This window comes from Pristiophorus japonicus, chromosome 11 (genome assembly GCF_044704955.1).
Source record: "Pristiophorus japonicus isolate sPriJap1 chromosome 11, sPriJap1.hap1, whole genome shotgun sequence".
Classification (NCBI taxonomy): domain Eukaryota; kingdom Metazoa; phylum Chordata; class Chondrichthyes; family Pristiophoridae; genus Pristiophorus; species Pristiophorus japonicus.
The window spans coordinates 148,030,463-148,047,182 of NC_091987.1; the positions used below are offsets into that span (position 1 = coordinate 148,030,463).

At 45.8% G+C, this 16,720-nt stretch overlaps 1 protein-coding gene across 2 annotated transcripts in view; it reads left to right on the plus strand.

Moving 5' to 3' along the window:
- Positions 1 to 16,720, plus strand: part of tmco3 (transmembrane and coiled-coil domains 3) — a 61,851-nt gene that overhangs the window by 24,709 nt on the left and 20,422 nt on the right. For both annotated transcript variants that reach the window (XM_070894147.1, XM_070894148.1), the window contains exons 6-8: positions 2,009 to 2,101; positions 7,615 to 7,801; positions 11,592 to 11,709. In XM_070894147.1, the coding sequence (XP_070750248.1) occupies positions 2,009 to 2,101; positions 7,615 to 7,801; positions 11,592 to 11,709 (398 nt within the window). The remainder of the gene's footprint in view (positions 1 to 2,008; positions 2,102 to 7,614; positions 7,802 to 11,591; positions 11,710 to 16,720) is intronic.

Consider the following 16,720-nt stretch of genomic DNA (forward strand, 5'->3'; position numbering starts at 1 on the left):
CTCCTTCTCCTCCTCCCCTCCCCCCTTCTCCTCCTCCCCTCCCCCCTTCTCCTTCTCCCCACCCCCCCTTCCCTCCCTCCCCCTCTGCCTCCCTCCTCCTCTCCCCCTGCCCCCCTCTCCCTCTACCCCCCCTCCACCCTCTCCCCTCGCTGTCAGAAACACAGACACTGACAGACAGAGAGTGAGAGACACACACAGACCGACAGAGATAGAGACACTGACAGAGACACACTGGGGCGGGGGGCGGGGGGGGATCCCAGCACGCTGTTGGAGGGCTCCCGGTGCTGCAGTCGGTAAATAGAAAATGTTTTATTTATTGATTTAAAAAAAAAAATTCTTATTAATTTTTTTTGATTGATTTATTGGTGTTTTTATCATTTATTATTGATAATGGCTCTTTATTTGTAAAACTGAAGTGTTTAATGTTTGTAAACTTCCCTTTAAACCCCCCCCCCCCCCCCCCCCATTCCCTACGCCTGATTTGTAACCTACGCCTGATTTTTTAAAGTGCAGACAGGTTTTTTCCAGCGTACAGAAATCTTCACTTACTCCATTCTAAGTTAGTTTGGAGTAAGTTTTCACTGCCGAAACTTTGAAAACAAGCGTAAGTTGGGTGGCAGTGTGAGCTGTGAGGAGGATGCTATGAGGCTGCAGAGTGACTTGGATAGGTTAGGTGAGTGGGCAAATGCATGGCAGATGAAGTATAATGTGGATAAATGTGAGGTTATCCACTTTGGTGGTAAAAATAGAGAGACAGACTATTATCTGAATGGTGACAGATTAGGAAAAGGGGAGGTGCAACGAGACCTGGGTGTCATGGTACATCAGTCATTGAAGGTTGGCATGCAGGTACAGCAGGCGGTTAAGAAAGCAAATGGCATGTTGGCCTTCATAACGAGGGGATTTGAGTACAGGGGCAGGGAGGTGTTGCTACAGTTGTACAGGGCCTTGGTGAGGCCACACCTGGAGTATTATGTACAGTTTTGGTCTCCTAACTTGAGGAAGGACATTCTTGCTATTGAGGGAGTGCAGCGAAAGTTCACCAGACTGATTCCCGGGATGGCGGGACTGACCTATTAAGAAAGACTGGATCAACTGGGCTTGTATTCACTGGAGTTCAGAAGAATGAGAAGGGACCTCATAGAAACGTTTAAAATTCTGACGGGTTCAGACAGGTTAGATGCAGGAAGAATGTTCCCAATGTTGGGGAAGTCCAGAACCAGAGGTCACAGTCTAAGGATAAGGGGTAAGCCATTTAGGACCAAGATGAGGAGAAACTTCTTCATCCAGAGAGTGGTGAACCTGTGGAATTCTCTACCACAGAAAGTTGTTGAGGCCAATTCACTAAATATATTCAAAAAGGAGTTGGATGAAGTCCTTACAACTAGGGGGATCAAGGGGTATGGCGAGAAAGCAGGTATGTGGTACTGAAGTTGCATGTTCAGCCATGAACTCATTGAATGGCGGTGCCGGCTAGAAGGGCCGAATGGCCTACTCCTGCACCTATTTTCTATGTTTCTATGTAAGTGGCCGGACATGCACCATTTGAAAAAAAAAATTCTGTTCCAAAGTGAAACTGTTCTAACTGACTAGAACTGGAGCAAACTAAATGCCGAGAATTTGAATTTCTAAGATACTCCGTTCTACACCAGTTGCTCCAAAAAATCAGGAGCAACTGAGGCCGAAACTTGGGCCCTATGTTTCTCAAAACATCTTTACCCAGAGTGTCGTTAGAAAGTGGAACTCGCTACCACAAGTAGTAATTGAAGTAAATAGTATAGATACATTTAAGGGGAAGCTAGATAAGCATATGAGGGAGAAAAGAGTAGGGTATGTTGATGAGGTTAGATAAAGAAGGGTGGGAGGAGGCTCATGTGGAGTATAAACATGAATCTATTGGGCCAAATGGTCTGTTTTTGTGCTGTAAATTCATTGCAATGTTTTGTAATATATCTTCATTGATCAGTGATTGCAGAGGACATTCATGTTTTGCCACATTTTTCCACAGTCTATTGTGCAAGTGGAGACCCTTGGTGAGTTCGGCGTGTTCTTCACTCTGTTTGTCGTTGGACTGGAGTTTTCTCCCGACAGGCTTAGAAAGGTATTAACTGTTAATTTCATGTTCAAAGATTCTTGATTTGAATGAAGCAGTCTATATATTTATTCTTGTATGATCCCCACTCCCCCAACAACAATTGTAAAGCCTGTGTTAGAAAATACTGAATGCTATAATTGATATAACATTCTTCTTCTGATAGTGAAATTCTGTTTATGATGACCGATTTAGCCAGGAGCTTAAATGCTCACCACAACCGACTGGTGGCTGCCTCTGGTGCACTGCTTATTGCATGATACTTGATGTGAATTGCACTGCTGAGATAATTCCAGATATGCAGAAATCGAGTCCAAGCATTATCCTTTTTTTTATTCTTGGGATGTGGATGACACTGGGAAGAGTGGATTTTTTGTCCAAGCCTAACTGCCCTTTTAGAGGGTCTTAAGAGTTAATCACGCAGTATGGACAGTCACACATCGTCCAGACTGGGTAGGTCCCCTTTACCTAAAGGATGTTAATGAGCCAGTTGGTCCTTTACAACAATCCCGTTGCTTTTATGGTCACTTTCTTGTTGCCAGACAACAAATCACCAGATTCATTGAATTCAGTTCCACAGGTAGCTGTGGTGCAATTCAAATTCTGAGCTATTAATTCAGTGCTATTAATCAGTACTCTGTCACATCCGTAAACCTTGCAGTGGACCCCAAAATCCAGTTCACTTGTGCTGTACAGAATTCGTGATCTTACCACAAAAACTTGATCCTCAGATTCCCTAATTGCCCATATTGCAGAAACGTGGAGACTTGGTAAACTAATTACAGGCATCATAACCTGGGAAGGCAATTCTCTGGGTACCAACTGAACATGTCAAGTACTTGCCCTTGAGCAAGATGGTGACCATGTAACTTACTCCTCTGCACAGCACTACAGGAGATTGCAATTATTACTTCTGTCTCAGGACTGTTGTTATTGGAGATCTTATTACCAGCTACAGTGCTCATTGGACTGAGTGACTCTCCACTGGCAGCTTGGCTTGAATTACTGTATTTTAAATCTTTTTCTTCAGTGTTTACTGAACTTGGAAACCAAACTTTGGACTCCTTGTCCTCTTTCCAGTACCCAGATCTTTGAACCTTCCTGCTGAATGTGGGACCTTTGATCTCCAGCTAGCCCCATCCCTGACTCACAAGCCAGCAACCCAAAATCTCCCGATGGTTTGGGCCATCATCTTATACCTGAATTCTTAATGCTGCTAATGATGGACCCTTTCTAGCTCTTACTCCATTGCTTGTACATCATGTTCGCCAACCCTGACCTTTTGCCTCACTATCCACTTCCTCCTCATTTCACCTTGCTCTTCTCTGTGTCCTTATATCCCACCCACTTACTGACTAACTGCTCCATGATCACCCAGTTGCTCAGTCCCAACATGCGCTATTCTCCTGCTTAAATCCCATCTCTTTACTGCCTTAGGCAATTGGCCTTACTAGACATCGTACACAGCTTCCTCTAAATTACATTGGGCATCTGCTGGAGCACAGGCTTCTTGCAGTATTCCAGTTGCTACCCCAACTGTCTTATACCATGTCCCATTCTCGGCTTGCTCCCCTTTAGTTAATCTACTCAACTCCTTGTTCCCTCCCCATGCTGGTCAAATGAAGTGTTACAGCAGCCTCAAATCCACAAGTCATACAGGTGCTGCAAGCAATTAAGAAAGCAAATTGTATGTTGGCCTTTATTACAAGAGGATTGGAGTACAAGAGTAACGGCGTCTTACTGTAATATAGGGCCCTGGTGAGACTACACCTGGAGTATTGTGTACAGTTTTGGTCTCCTTACCTAAGGAAGGATATACTTGCCATAGAGGGAATGCAACGAAGGTTCACCAGACTGATTCCTGGGATGGGGGTGATTGTCCTATGAGGAGAGATTGAGTAGACTATGCCTATATTCTCTCGATGAAACATACAAAATTCTTACAGGGCTTGACGGGGTAGATGCAGGGAGGATGTTTCCTCTGGCTGGGAAGTCCAGAACCAGGGGTCACAGTCTCAGATTAAGAGGTCGGCCATTTAGGACTGAGATGAGGAAAATCTCTTCACTCAGAGGGTGGTGAATCTTTGGAATTCTCTACTCCAGAGGGCTGTGGAGGCTCAATCTTTGAGTATATTCAAGACAGAGATCAATAGATTTTTGGATATTAAGGGTTATGGGGATAGTGCAGGAAAGTGGAGATGAGGTAGATCAACCTGATCTCATTGAATGGCGGAGCAGACTTGAGTGGCCGAATGGCCTCCTCCTCCTACTAATTCTTGTTATATTCTATGTTCTTACGTCAGCGGCTCAAAATGCACTTACTGTTTGATCGGTATAACTAAACCACCTGAAACTACAGTTGCTCCCTCTCCTTGGCCAAAGTTATTTACTAATTATAAAAGACTGAAAACCACTCCAAATTCCTCCCGTTAAAGCAGAGGGTTATGGAATGTTCGAGGAACAGAGTAAGCACATGGGATTAGGACAACCATTGGACAAATACCAACTCACTAGTTTGGCCAAACGGCCTGACATCGTTTTGTAATTTCCATGTAAATCGACATAATCTGATTGCTTGATTCTTTCACATCCGAGCTTCTAACTACCTAACCTCACTTTTTAACCAAATGTTTGCTGCACTGTTCCCATCTCCTTCAAGATATAACAGCAGAGGTGCCGCCAACCATCTCAACTGCTGAAACCCTTATCCATGCTGTTGTCATCTCCAGACTCAGCTGCTCTAATGTTCTCCTTGTTGGCCTCCCATCCTTCATCCTCAGACTCCAACCTGTCCAATATTCTGCACATATCCTGTCCTACACTGAGTCCTGCTCTCCGTCTTCCGTTCTTTTTTGCTGACCTACATTGGCTACCAATCTCCCAAAAAATTAATTTGAAAATCCTCGTCTTTTAAACCCTCCTTATCCTCACCCACCCTATTTCTATGATACAGTCTGTGTGGTGAAGATACTCCCACAATGCTGTTAGGTATAGGGTTCTAGAAATTTGACCCAGCGACGATGAAGGGAGGGCGATATATGTCCGAGTCAGGATTGTACATTACTTAAAGGGGTACCTGGAGATGATGGTGTTCCCATGCACTTGCTGCCTTTGTCCTTCCAGGTGGTGGAGGCCACAGGTTTGGGAGGTGCTTTAAAGATGCCTTGGTAAGTTGCTGCAGTGCATCTTGTAGATGATACACACTGCAGCCACGGTGTGCTGGTAGTGGAGGGAGTGAATGTTTAAGGTGGTGGATGTCTAGCTGATCAAGCGGGTTGCTTTGTCCTGGATGATGTCGAGCTTCTTGAGTGTTGTTGGAGCTGTACTCATTCAGGCAAGTGGAGCATATTCCATCACACTCCTGACTTGTGCCTTGTAGGTGGTGGAGAGGCTTTGGGGAGTCAGGAGGTGAGACACACATTGCAGTGAGTCACTCTCCTCCCCTACCCACATGGTTGCCTCTTCACCATCTACATAATATGCCTTGATAACATGAAGAAACTTGGGGTCAGTTTCCACATGTATCGTTAATCCAAAGGCTGTGAGGGGAATAAAAGCATCTTTTCCTTTGATGAAAAAATAGGCAATTGTCTTTAGAAAAAGCATATCCCAGCAAACTATGTGTTAATAGTCCATGAAATGAATATCACCTAGGTGATTTTCAAACTATTTGTTCCTTCTAAGCAACAAGAACATCACTACTTGCCTCCTCTACACACTCGCTATTGAAATGAAGACTCCTTACAGAGTGTAACACTCAAACCCATTGTCTCTCGGAAGACCAAATCTGCGGGGCTCTTCAACTCTTTCAATGATTCCTTTCTATTTACAATCTTCAGGCTCTTAAAACCTAAGCTTGTCAAAATCTTAACACTACTCCCAAATGAGGAGGGAGGGAGAGAGTAAATAGGGAATTATAGACCGGTCAGCCTGATCTCAGTAGTGGGTAAAATGATGGAATCAATTATTAAGGATGTCATAGCAGCGCATTTGGAAAGAGGTGACATGATAGGTCCAAGTCAGCATGGATTTGTGAAAGGGAAATCATGCTTGACAAATCTTCTGGAATTTTTTGAGGATGTTTCCAGTAGAGTGGACAAGGGAGAATCAGTTGATGTGGTAAATTTGGACTTTCAGAAGGCTTTTGACAAGGTCCCACACAAGAGATTAATGTGCAAAGTTAAAGCACATGGGATTGAGAACTGGTTGTCAGACAGGAAGCAAAGAGTAGAAGTAAATGGGTACTTTTCAGAATGGCAGGCAGTGACTAGTGGGGTACCGCAAGGTTCTGTGCTGGGGCCCCAGCTGTTTACATTGTACATTAATGATTTGGACAAGGGGATTAAATGTCGTATCTCCAAATTTGCGGATGACACTAAGTTGGGTGGCAGTGTGAGCTGCGAGGAGGATGCTATGAGGCTGCAGAGTGACTTGGATAGGTTAGGTGAGTGTGCAAATGCATGGCAGATGAAGTATAATGTGGATAAATGTGAGGTTATCCACTTTGGTGGTAAAAACAGAGAGACAGACTATTATCTGAATGGTGACAGATTAGGAAAAGGGGAGGTGCAACGAGACCTGGGTGTCATGGTACATCAGTCATTGGCATGCAGGTACAGCAGGCGGTTAAGAAAGCAAATGGCATGTTGGCCTTCATAGCGAGGGGATTTGAATACAGGGGCAGGGAGGTGTTGCTACAGTTGTACAGGGCCTTGGTGAAGCCACACCTGGAGTATTGTGTACAGTTTTGGTCTCCTAACTTGAGGAAGGACATTCTTGCTATTGAGGGAGTGCAGCAAAGGTTCACCAGACTGATTCCCGGGATGGCGGGACTGACATATCAAGAAAGACTGGATCAACTGGGCTTGTATTCACTGGAGTTCAGAAGAATGAGAGGGGATCTCATAGAAACGTTTAAAATTCTGACGGGTTTAGACAGGTTAGATGCAGGAAGAATGTTCCCAATGTTGGGGAAGTCCAGAATCAGAGGTCACAGTCTAAGGATAAGGGGTAAGCCATTTAGGACCGAGATGAGGAGAAACCTCTTCACCCAGAGAGTGGTGAACCTGTGGAATTCTCTACCACAAAGTTGTTGAGGCCAATTCACTAAATATATTCAAAAAGGAGTTAGATGTACTTCTTACTACTAGGGGAATCAAGGGGTATGGCGAGAAAGCAGGAATGGGTACTGAAGTTGCATGTTCAGCCATGAACTCATTGAATGGCGGTGCAGGCTCGAAGGGCCGAATGGCCTACTCCACCTATTTTCTATGTTTCTATGACTGGTCCTTTAACGTTTCTCAGTGTTGGTTGTGCCTGCACTGTGGTCCATGATCCTTCCATTTTAAAAAGGTCACCTTGTGTTTTAGGAAGATCAGTGCCTTGTACAGTTTGGTTTTAGAATCACATATTTTACTCCATCTTGCTTTCAATCACACCAAGAAAAAGAATATTGTAACATTAACTCTTAATATTTTTATTCAAATATTAAAATGCACCATTTTATATTTCTCTGCCCTTAGGTCTGGAAGATATCCTTGCAAGGTACCAGTTATATGACAGTCTTGATGGTTGCATTTGGATTACTCTGGGGACATCTGTTGAATATCAGGCCAACACAAAGTATCTTTATTTCTACATGTTTGTCTCTATCAAGTACCCCTTTAGTGTCCAGATTCCTTGCTCTCGGTGCTAGAGGAGACAAAGAAGGTAAATGTGATACTGTTAAATGAAGCATTTGATCATATAAATGTAGGGCAGTAGTGTAATTGTGAACACTGCATTGAATTGTCCTTCAGGTTGAACGCGAGCTTAAAGTTAGAGGTTGGAGACATTTTGTACTATATGGGAGGCAGAGGAAATGAGGTGGATGACAGTTTGCAGAGGGGGTGGGGGACAGGATGCTGGTAGAGGAACTGCAAGAAGTTTGAAGTTATTTGGTGTAGAAAAGGATAGTGATTTGCGGATCACTGGGGAGGGGAAGAAATAATTGTGTAAAGAAAGTGCAAGTAATAGTTATGGGGTTGCTATCATTTGTGGATTCTGCAGCTGTGGTCAGGGTAGAGAAGTCTTTGGAAAGGGAAGGTAAGAAGTTGTGGTTCATGTTGAAACCAAACACAAGGAAAATCTGGATGGAGGTAATGACAGCTATGGGGAAAGAATGGGGCAGTGAGATTAGTTTTGTATTGATACAGGGCTATGGGGAGAGAGTGGGCAGTGGGATTAGTTTTGGATTGATACAGGGCTATGGGTAGAGGGGGGCAGTGGGATTAGTTTTGGATTGACACAAGGCTATGGGGAGAGAGTGGGCAGTAGGATTTTAACTAAGTGTAACTACATTTCAAAAGTAATTAATTGGCTGTGAAGTGCTTTGGGACATTACAGTACAGAAGGTGGGGAGGAGGCGGTGGGGGGAGGTGCAGGAGGAGTGGGAGAGCCGGGTTGTGGGGGGAGGGGGGGGCGGTTGGGTACAGTGGAAGGCGGGGAGCCAGGGGTGGGGGAACATGGCGGGGGGGCTACAGGAGGAGTGGGAGAGCCGGATTGTGGGGGGAGCGGGGGCGGTTGGGTATAGTGGGAGGCGGGAGGTGCATGAGGAGCTGGGGGTGGGGGGCATATGGTGAGCCTACAGGAGGAGCGCGGGTTGCCGGGTGGGGGGGGTACACTGGGTGCTGGGGTGTTACAGGAGGAGCGGGAAGGCAGGCAGGGATATAGGGGGAGCCGGGGTACTACAGGGGGGGGGTTACAGGAGCAGCGGGAGAGGTGGGCGGGGATATAGGAGGAGTGAGGGGGGGGGCGGGCGGTGATCCGGGGGAGCCGGGGGGTGGGGAGGTGGCAGATAGTACAGGAGGGAGCTGGGGATTACAGGAGCAGCGGGAGAACCGGGGTCGGGGGGGGGGGGGGGTACATGGGGGCCTGGGGCTACAGGAGGAGTGGGGGAGGCGGGCGGGAAGACGGGCGGTTACAGGGGGAGCCGGGGGCTACAGGAGGAACGGGGGAGGTGGGCAGGACGACAGGAGGAGCGGGGGAGGTGGGTGGGGATACAGGAGGAGCGGGGGAGGGTGGGGGGAAGCCGGGGGGCTACAGGAGGAGCGGGGATACAGGGGGAGCCGGAGGGCTACAGGAGGAGCGGGGGAGGTGGGCGGGGATACAGGGGGAACGGGGGAGGTGGGCGGTGATACAGGGGGAGCCGGGGGTACTAGTAGAGTGGAGGGGCGCTCTATGACTGGGTGGAGAGGGACCACCGGCTGTGCCTCTACCACCTGCTACATGCGAATATTGGCAGGAGACTGGGCTCGGCCTCCCATCCACCCGGTGGTGGTGGAAGGTATTGGCTGGGCTGGGTTAGTGGCAGCATTGGCTCCGATTACCACGAATGGGAGGAGAGGACCCAGTTCAGGCTATTTCTCCCTCCAATCTTGCCCAGGCACTTACTTTTGTAGGCTTTGTTCTCTGGGGACTCTACTGCCCAGTTAAGGGCTCTTGGCGCCTGATATTCTCCTGTGGCACTGGCAGGAATCCTACCGGGATCCAGCTGTGCATAGACAATGATCCCTAACCTCAGACAGTAGGGGAGCATTACAGAAGTGTCGGGAGCAGATGGAAGTGCCGCTGTTGGGAAGATAAAAATCTAGTTCAAGCTCGTTTGTATCTTTGATATATGAAAGATGATTTTAACCTTGCCCACCCAGTTGGAACCGGGCAGGGAGCTACAATTGGCTGGATGACTTACTCACCAACATCCTGCTCCTTTTCCACAGTCTTCAATTTTAATCTGCTCTTCTGAGCGGGCGGCACGAACCCCCACTGGACCCCAGAGAGGTCCTCCGAAAATTGTCAGATTGATGCTCTGATCAATCAGAGACCTGAGTGGGGATGCTTTTAAGGCTTTCAGAAGGGGTCCAAAGTGACTTTTTTTAAACTTGTGAAGCCAGGAGCTGCTAGTGCTAATGTCAATCAGGTTTGGCTTTCAATAAGTGTAAGCCCTTGCAGTCAATTAATTGCCATAAGGATGCTCCATTATATTGTACATTAGAAATTTGCATTGTGTATTTACGTCTGCAGACTTGACCCTGAAGGCAGAGGGCTGATTTCAGCTGCAGACTATAAACTTGCATTGGACCTGTCAAAAGTTGCATTATTTTTAAATCCCATTAATAAGATTCAAGTTAAAATGCTGCATAGTTCCAGCTTGAGTTATGCGCTGATGTTTTAGCAATTAAAATATGGCAGTATTATAATGAATTAATAAGTGCTGGCTTGCAGCCTTACTGGTGGCTGTCTGAAGCCGCACTCCCTGCTCGCTTCGGTTTCTGCAAATCTGTTACTTTTAAATTATGTATATATATTTACACTCCCGTGACTAATGGGTAAAAGGTTTTCTTGGTTTGGCTGTACCGTTGTCTGACTTTTTATTTTTTGAATATTAGCTGGGGAGTTCTAGGGTTTGATTTGAACACATCTGGCACCGGGGTCCATGCCTGAATAATATCTTTCCTCAGTGAGATGGTTGAATAAAACTATTCTGTACCGCACGCAATTATACAGAAGAGAGAACATTTTGTGACCCTATGATAATCGTTGCAGGAAACTATATTGGGCCGAAAATTGCGGCGCCTCCGGGTGCAGATCACATGTGCACGCACCTGAAGAGGCCTCTCAAATGCTGGTTTTAGGCGCGCGATGTACAAATTTCTTTTGACAGATCGCATGCATCCGCGGGAGAAGGACACTCACGGGCGGAGATTTGGGCTATTTGCCCAGCAAATGTCCTTCAAACTCTTATGCCTAGTAAAAGCAAGCATGGAGCTTACTTTTACCAGCGTAAGAATTTTAATAGATAGTAAAATTAAATGTTACTTATTTTTATATTAACAACCCTATCTATGAAGGCAAGTTTATTTATAGCACTATTAAAACATTTTTTTAAATTTCAAAACAATAATTTTTTCTCAAACATTTAACTTAATGCAATTCCACTAATTAAAAAAAAGTGGTGTTTTTATTTGTTTGTTTTATTTGATTTTAGGGGTGTTCTCATTGATGGTAATCAGAACTCCCATTACTATGAATGAGAATACCTGTACTACATTGTGATTGGTGGTTCAGGCCCACGTGATCCCAGGATACACATATGATCCTGGAAGAAATGTTCCCGCACGCTGGACTGCACAACTAGGCCTTGCAGCGCAATCCTACCTTCCTCCGGGACCACCAGGTATTTTCGTGAAAAAAATTTTGATTGTAGGCGTTCGCCCACAGGAAGCCTCCGACCGCAATTTTCCCCCCAATATCATTGAAAGTCAGAGGGATTTCCTTCTTCTAGTGTCCTCCCCTTTCACACTGTGATTTGCATTGTGCTGGATGATTTTTCCGGCCAAGCAAAAAACTAGGATAAATGTACGTTGATTTGTAACATGACTCCAGTGGACCCATTAGTTCACTTAACTGTTGCCCTTGGATTATGCACAGCTTTTGATTTGATTTTCCTGTTGCTGAATAGGGGATGCAGATTATAGCAGCGTGCTGCTTGGAATGCTGGTGATGCAGGATGTTCAGCTGAGCTTATTCATTGCTGTGATGCCCATGCTAATTCAAGCAAGTGGTAGCACTTCGAACAGGTGAATGCTTATCAGGTACCTGTATAAGTGAATGTTGCCTAGAATGAGTTTCAATCTGTTTCCTCCTCCAAAAGTGTAATTGTCAGCATTTTTCTTTCCATTGGATTCTGAATGTGATAATACAAACTAACATACTGCTTAGAAATAAGAATCTCTTTCAATTCTTGAAGGGTAAATTCGGTGGCCAAATAATATCTATCAGCGCTGAGATTACGTTAGACCCGGTTTTGAAAACTGAACCCGCCTTGTTGACGTTTGAGAGACACCAGGCCAAGGTTGAGATTAAAGGAAAAGAAAGGGAGAGACAGTGAAAGCCACAGAACTGGATAGCAAAAAGGAGGGGGAAGTGCGTTGAGGGATACGTCGGCTGTCATCAAAAGGACGGGCTACTGATAATGGCACGATTGTGTACCAAAAGCCAGCAAGGTCAGGTTAAAGAGATGGAAGAAAAATATGGCAGCAAATCGAGAGAGAGCAAAAATTATGGGGAGTTAACAAAAAATAAAAGTGTGCCAGGGAATAAGTACAAAGTGGTCTTTTATATGCTTGTGATGATGCTTACTGCTTTTCCCTGATGGCTTGGTTTGCTGTGCAATTTGATTATGAAGGCATAGTTTAATGTAAGTTGCATTTTGTCTGAGCTCATTTATTGGCATCCTTCGGGCATCCTGTATAAACACGCCAAATACATTTCTGTAACCAATATTAACTGCTGTATTTTGTTTTTCATGTAATCATGCTCTTCATTGCTGAACATTTTTATATACCAGCCATCTCTGCATTCAATGTACAGCATACTTGGGATTAGTGTGTGAATAAAACCCTCTCTGCTGTTATAGGGGAACCCACTGTTACAGTGATTAATTTGGAAGAATGCTTTTAAGGGTTCATTTATCAGACACTCATAGTATAATTCCAGAGCCTTAAATCTTCTCCAAATGATCTGAAACTTCATATCGTGCTAAACAACCAAGAAACTTTTTGATCACTTATTGTAGCAGCCTAAATGACTTTATTTTTGAGTTGGAGAAACAACATTTGTCGTGTTTCCCTTGCCATCAGCCTGTTTAACAGTACATGTGATCGGGGCCCAGGGGAGGCGTGAGTTCGGGGCCAGGGGCAGCACGGGCCAGCCCACACTGCGATATGTGTGCGCACTAGGTCCGTGCAGCAGAGCTGGTCTCCAGTTGTCTTGGGTAATCCTTGCCACTTGACCAACACCTAGCTCTGTCAAGCCCGTGTGGTGGCTGGTGTGCAACGGCCACCCCACGTTAAAAAAATTCACGCACAGGCATTTTCCACCCTTCAGGATGTAGTTCAGGTCCTTCATTGAAACACCTGTGAACTTGTCCTTTTTTTTTGGCCCAAAAAGCAAGTCATCCTTGCTTCGAGGGACTGCCTATGATGATGATGACATGCGATTTTATTATTTAAGCAATGGGTATATTGACTAAAGTTTATTCTTCCTCACTTGTTCACTGTTCATGTAGAAAGAAATAACCATCCAAACCAGGGGCAGTCATGTTACACCATTTCTTTAATGGTTTTCATGCACTCAAGTTAAGTGAACTTCCTAGCTCATGTTGTGTAGAAAGTCACATTCTGGATTTGGGCACCAGATCCCTTTTCTCCAGCTAGGCTACAGCCAGTGTTTACACAGTCTCAGCACTTTGGCCTGAAGACTATCGGGGCCCCTAGCATAGTGTTTGTGCTCGGCAGCTGAGAGATTGTTTCTATTTTATTGGCCTGAAAATTGCGGTCGGAGGCTTCCTGCAGGCGGACTCCTCCGACCGAAATTATTTTAACAAAAATACCTGGTGGTGCCGGAGGAAGGTAGGCTTGTGTCCGAGGCCTCGTTGCGTAGTCCAGCGTGCGGGAACATGTTTTTCAGAAGTGTATGTGTATCCTGGGATCACATGGGCCTGGACCACCAATCACAATGTAGTACAGGTATTCTCATTCATGGTGGTAGTGGAAGCTCTGAGCTCCATTACTATCAATGAGAATACCCCTAAAATAAATCAAACACCAGCAGAAATAAAAAATACACGTCACTTTTTTTTAATTAATAGAAATTGCATTAAATTAAATATTTTAGAGAAAAAATTTTTTTTTTTTTTAATATAAAATGTTTTAATAGTGTTAAAAATTATCTTGCCTTCACAGACGGTTTTAATATAAAAATAAGTAATAACATTTATTATTTTTCTATCTGTTAAAACTCTTTAAGGATATTCGCTGGACAAGAGTTGGGCAAATAGCCCAAATCTCTGCCCACGAATGTCCTTCTCATGAGGATGCATGCGATCTGTCAAAATACCGGTTTTAGGTGCATTGCAGCGCACGCCTAAAACCGACACTTCCGGGGCCTCTACAGGTGCATATGCACATCGTACGCACTCGGAGAGGCTGCAATTTACAGCCCATTGTCTTTAGCACATCAGAGAAGCATTTCCTGATGCATGCCATATCCTGCAGATGGTGGAGATGGCATTCGCCTAACCTGGCTCGTGCGGTTTCTTTGTCCCGTATGTTGTCTCCAACATGCCAGTTGTCGCTACCCTGTCTCTTCTCTTTTTCTTGCCTCTGGTGTTCATACCTGCCTTTTCTTTTCTCCCTGCTTCAGTCCCTCTATCTGTTTCCTCCTCTTACACGGTTTTTTCTCCTCTCTGTTTTTTCTACAGCCCATTCTCTCAGCTATATTCCCCAGCATCAGAGCCCACTGTCACAGCAATATTCATCGGCATCAGAGCCCACTGTCTCAGCTATATTCCCCAGCATCAGAGCCCACTGTCACAGCTATATTCCCCAGCATCAGAGCCCACTGTCACAGCTATATTCCTCAGCATCAGAGCCCACTGTCACAGCTATATTCCCCAGCATCAGAGCCCACTGTCTCAGCTATATTCCCCAGCATCAGAGCCCACTGTCACAGCTATATTCCTCAGCATCAGAACCCACTGTCTCAGCTATATTCCCCAGCATCAGAGCCCACTGTCACAGCTATATTCCCCAGCATCAGAGCCCACTGTCTCAGCTATATTCCCCAGCATCAGATCCCACTGTCACAGCTATATTCACCAGCTCTACAGCCCCCGATCTCGGCTATATTCATCGGCATCAGAGCCCACTGTCACAGCTATATTCACCAGCTCTACAGCCCTCGATCTCGGCTATATTCATCGGCATCAGAACCCACTGTCTCAGCTATATTCCCCAGCATCAGAGCCCACTGTCACAGCTATATTCCCCAGCATTAGAGCCCACTGTCACAGCTATATTCCCCAGCATCAGATCCCACTGTCACAGCTATATTCCCCAGCATCAGAGCCCACTGTCACAGCTATATTCCTCAGCATCAGAGCCCACTGTCACAGCTATATTCCCCAGCATCAGAGCCCACTGTCACAGCTATATTCCTCAGCATCAGATCCCACTGTCACAGCTATATTCCCCAGCATCAGAGCCCACTGTCTCAGCTATATTCCCCAGCATCAGAGCCCACTGTCACAGCTATATTCCTCAGCATCAGAACCCACTGTCTCAGCTATATTCCCCAGCATTAGAGCCCACTGTCACAGCTATATTCCCCAGCATCCGAACCCACTGTCTCAGCTATATTCTCCAGCATCAGAGCCCACTGTCACAGCTATATTCCCCAGCATCAGAATCCACTGTCACAGCTATATTCCCCAGCATTAGAGCCCACTGTCACAGCTATATTCCCCAGCATCAGAGCCCACTGTCTCAGCTATATTCCCCAGCATCAGATCCCACTGTCTCAGCTCTGTTCCCCAGCATCAGATCCCACTGTCACAGCTATATTCACCAGCTCTACAGCCCCCAATCTCGGCTATATTCATCGGCATCAGAGCCCACTGTCACAGCTATATTCACCAGCTCTACAGCCCCCGATTTCGGCTATATTCATCAGCATCAGAGCCCACTGTCACAGCTATATTCACCAGCTCTGCAGCCCCTGATCTCGGCTATATTCATCGGCATCAGAGCCCACTGTCACAGCTATATTCACCAGCTCTACAGCCCACTTTCGCAGATATATTCACCAGCTCTACAGCCCAACTGATGGCAACAGCGTCACACGATAGTCACACCATTCTTTGGCACTGCCACTCCTGCCACATTCCACTGTGACGAGCCTAATGAATCTTAATGGCTCAGATACCAGCACGCTCTTCAGTTTTTTAAGTGGGAAGGAAACCTTTCGTTACTAACTGTCAGGATTTCTTGGGCTTTACTGTTCTTGCTAGTGAGAGGATTACTTCGGCTATGATTATAGTAGCTTTCTTGGGATATTCAGAGAATGTCCCTCTGCCACCGGCCAGAGTGCCTCCACCCATACCCTCTGTCCCGCAACCTCCCACGGGCCGGAGTGCCTCTTCCTCTCAACAGTCAGAATACCTTCCTTCAGTACCCCCTGCACCACCCCCGCCTCCACCCCTGGAGAGAGTGTCGTGCCCCAGCCATTGGAGAATCCATTCCCAGTATCTGCTTCCATTTAGGGAAAGGCCCATTGCACAAGATACCACAAAGGTTAGAGAGATGCTTTGATGTACTCAACAGGACAGTGGAGTTTTAAGTTATACAGTTTACTGCACAAAGAAGTTCCTGCTGGTATTGATGGGCAATTGTAGATCTCAAGGATCATTTTCACACAGTATTTGACATTCATGTATGAGAATATGGTCACATGACAACCCAAGATACTCGCCAGTACTGGAGGATTCTCTGAAGACTCAGTTAAACAGTTAACATAAGAAATAGGAGCCCCATTTGGCCCCTCGAGCCTGCTCTGCCATTCAATAAGATCATGGCTGATCTGATCATGGATTTGGCTCCACTTCACTGCCCACTCCCCATAACCCTTGACTCTTATCACTCAAAAATCTGTCTATCTCCACCTTAAATATATTCAATGACCCAGCCTCCACAGCTCTCTGGGGCAGAGAATGCCACAGATTTACAACCCTCTGGCTCGTCTGAGTACATT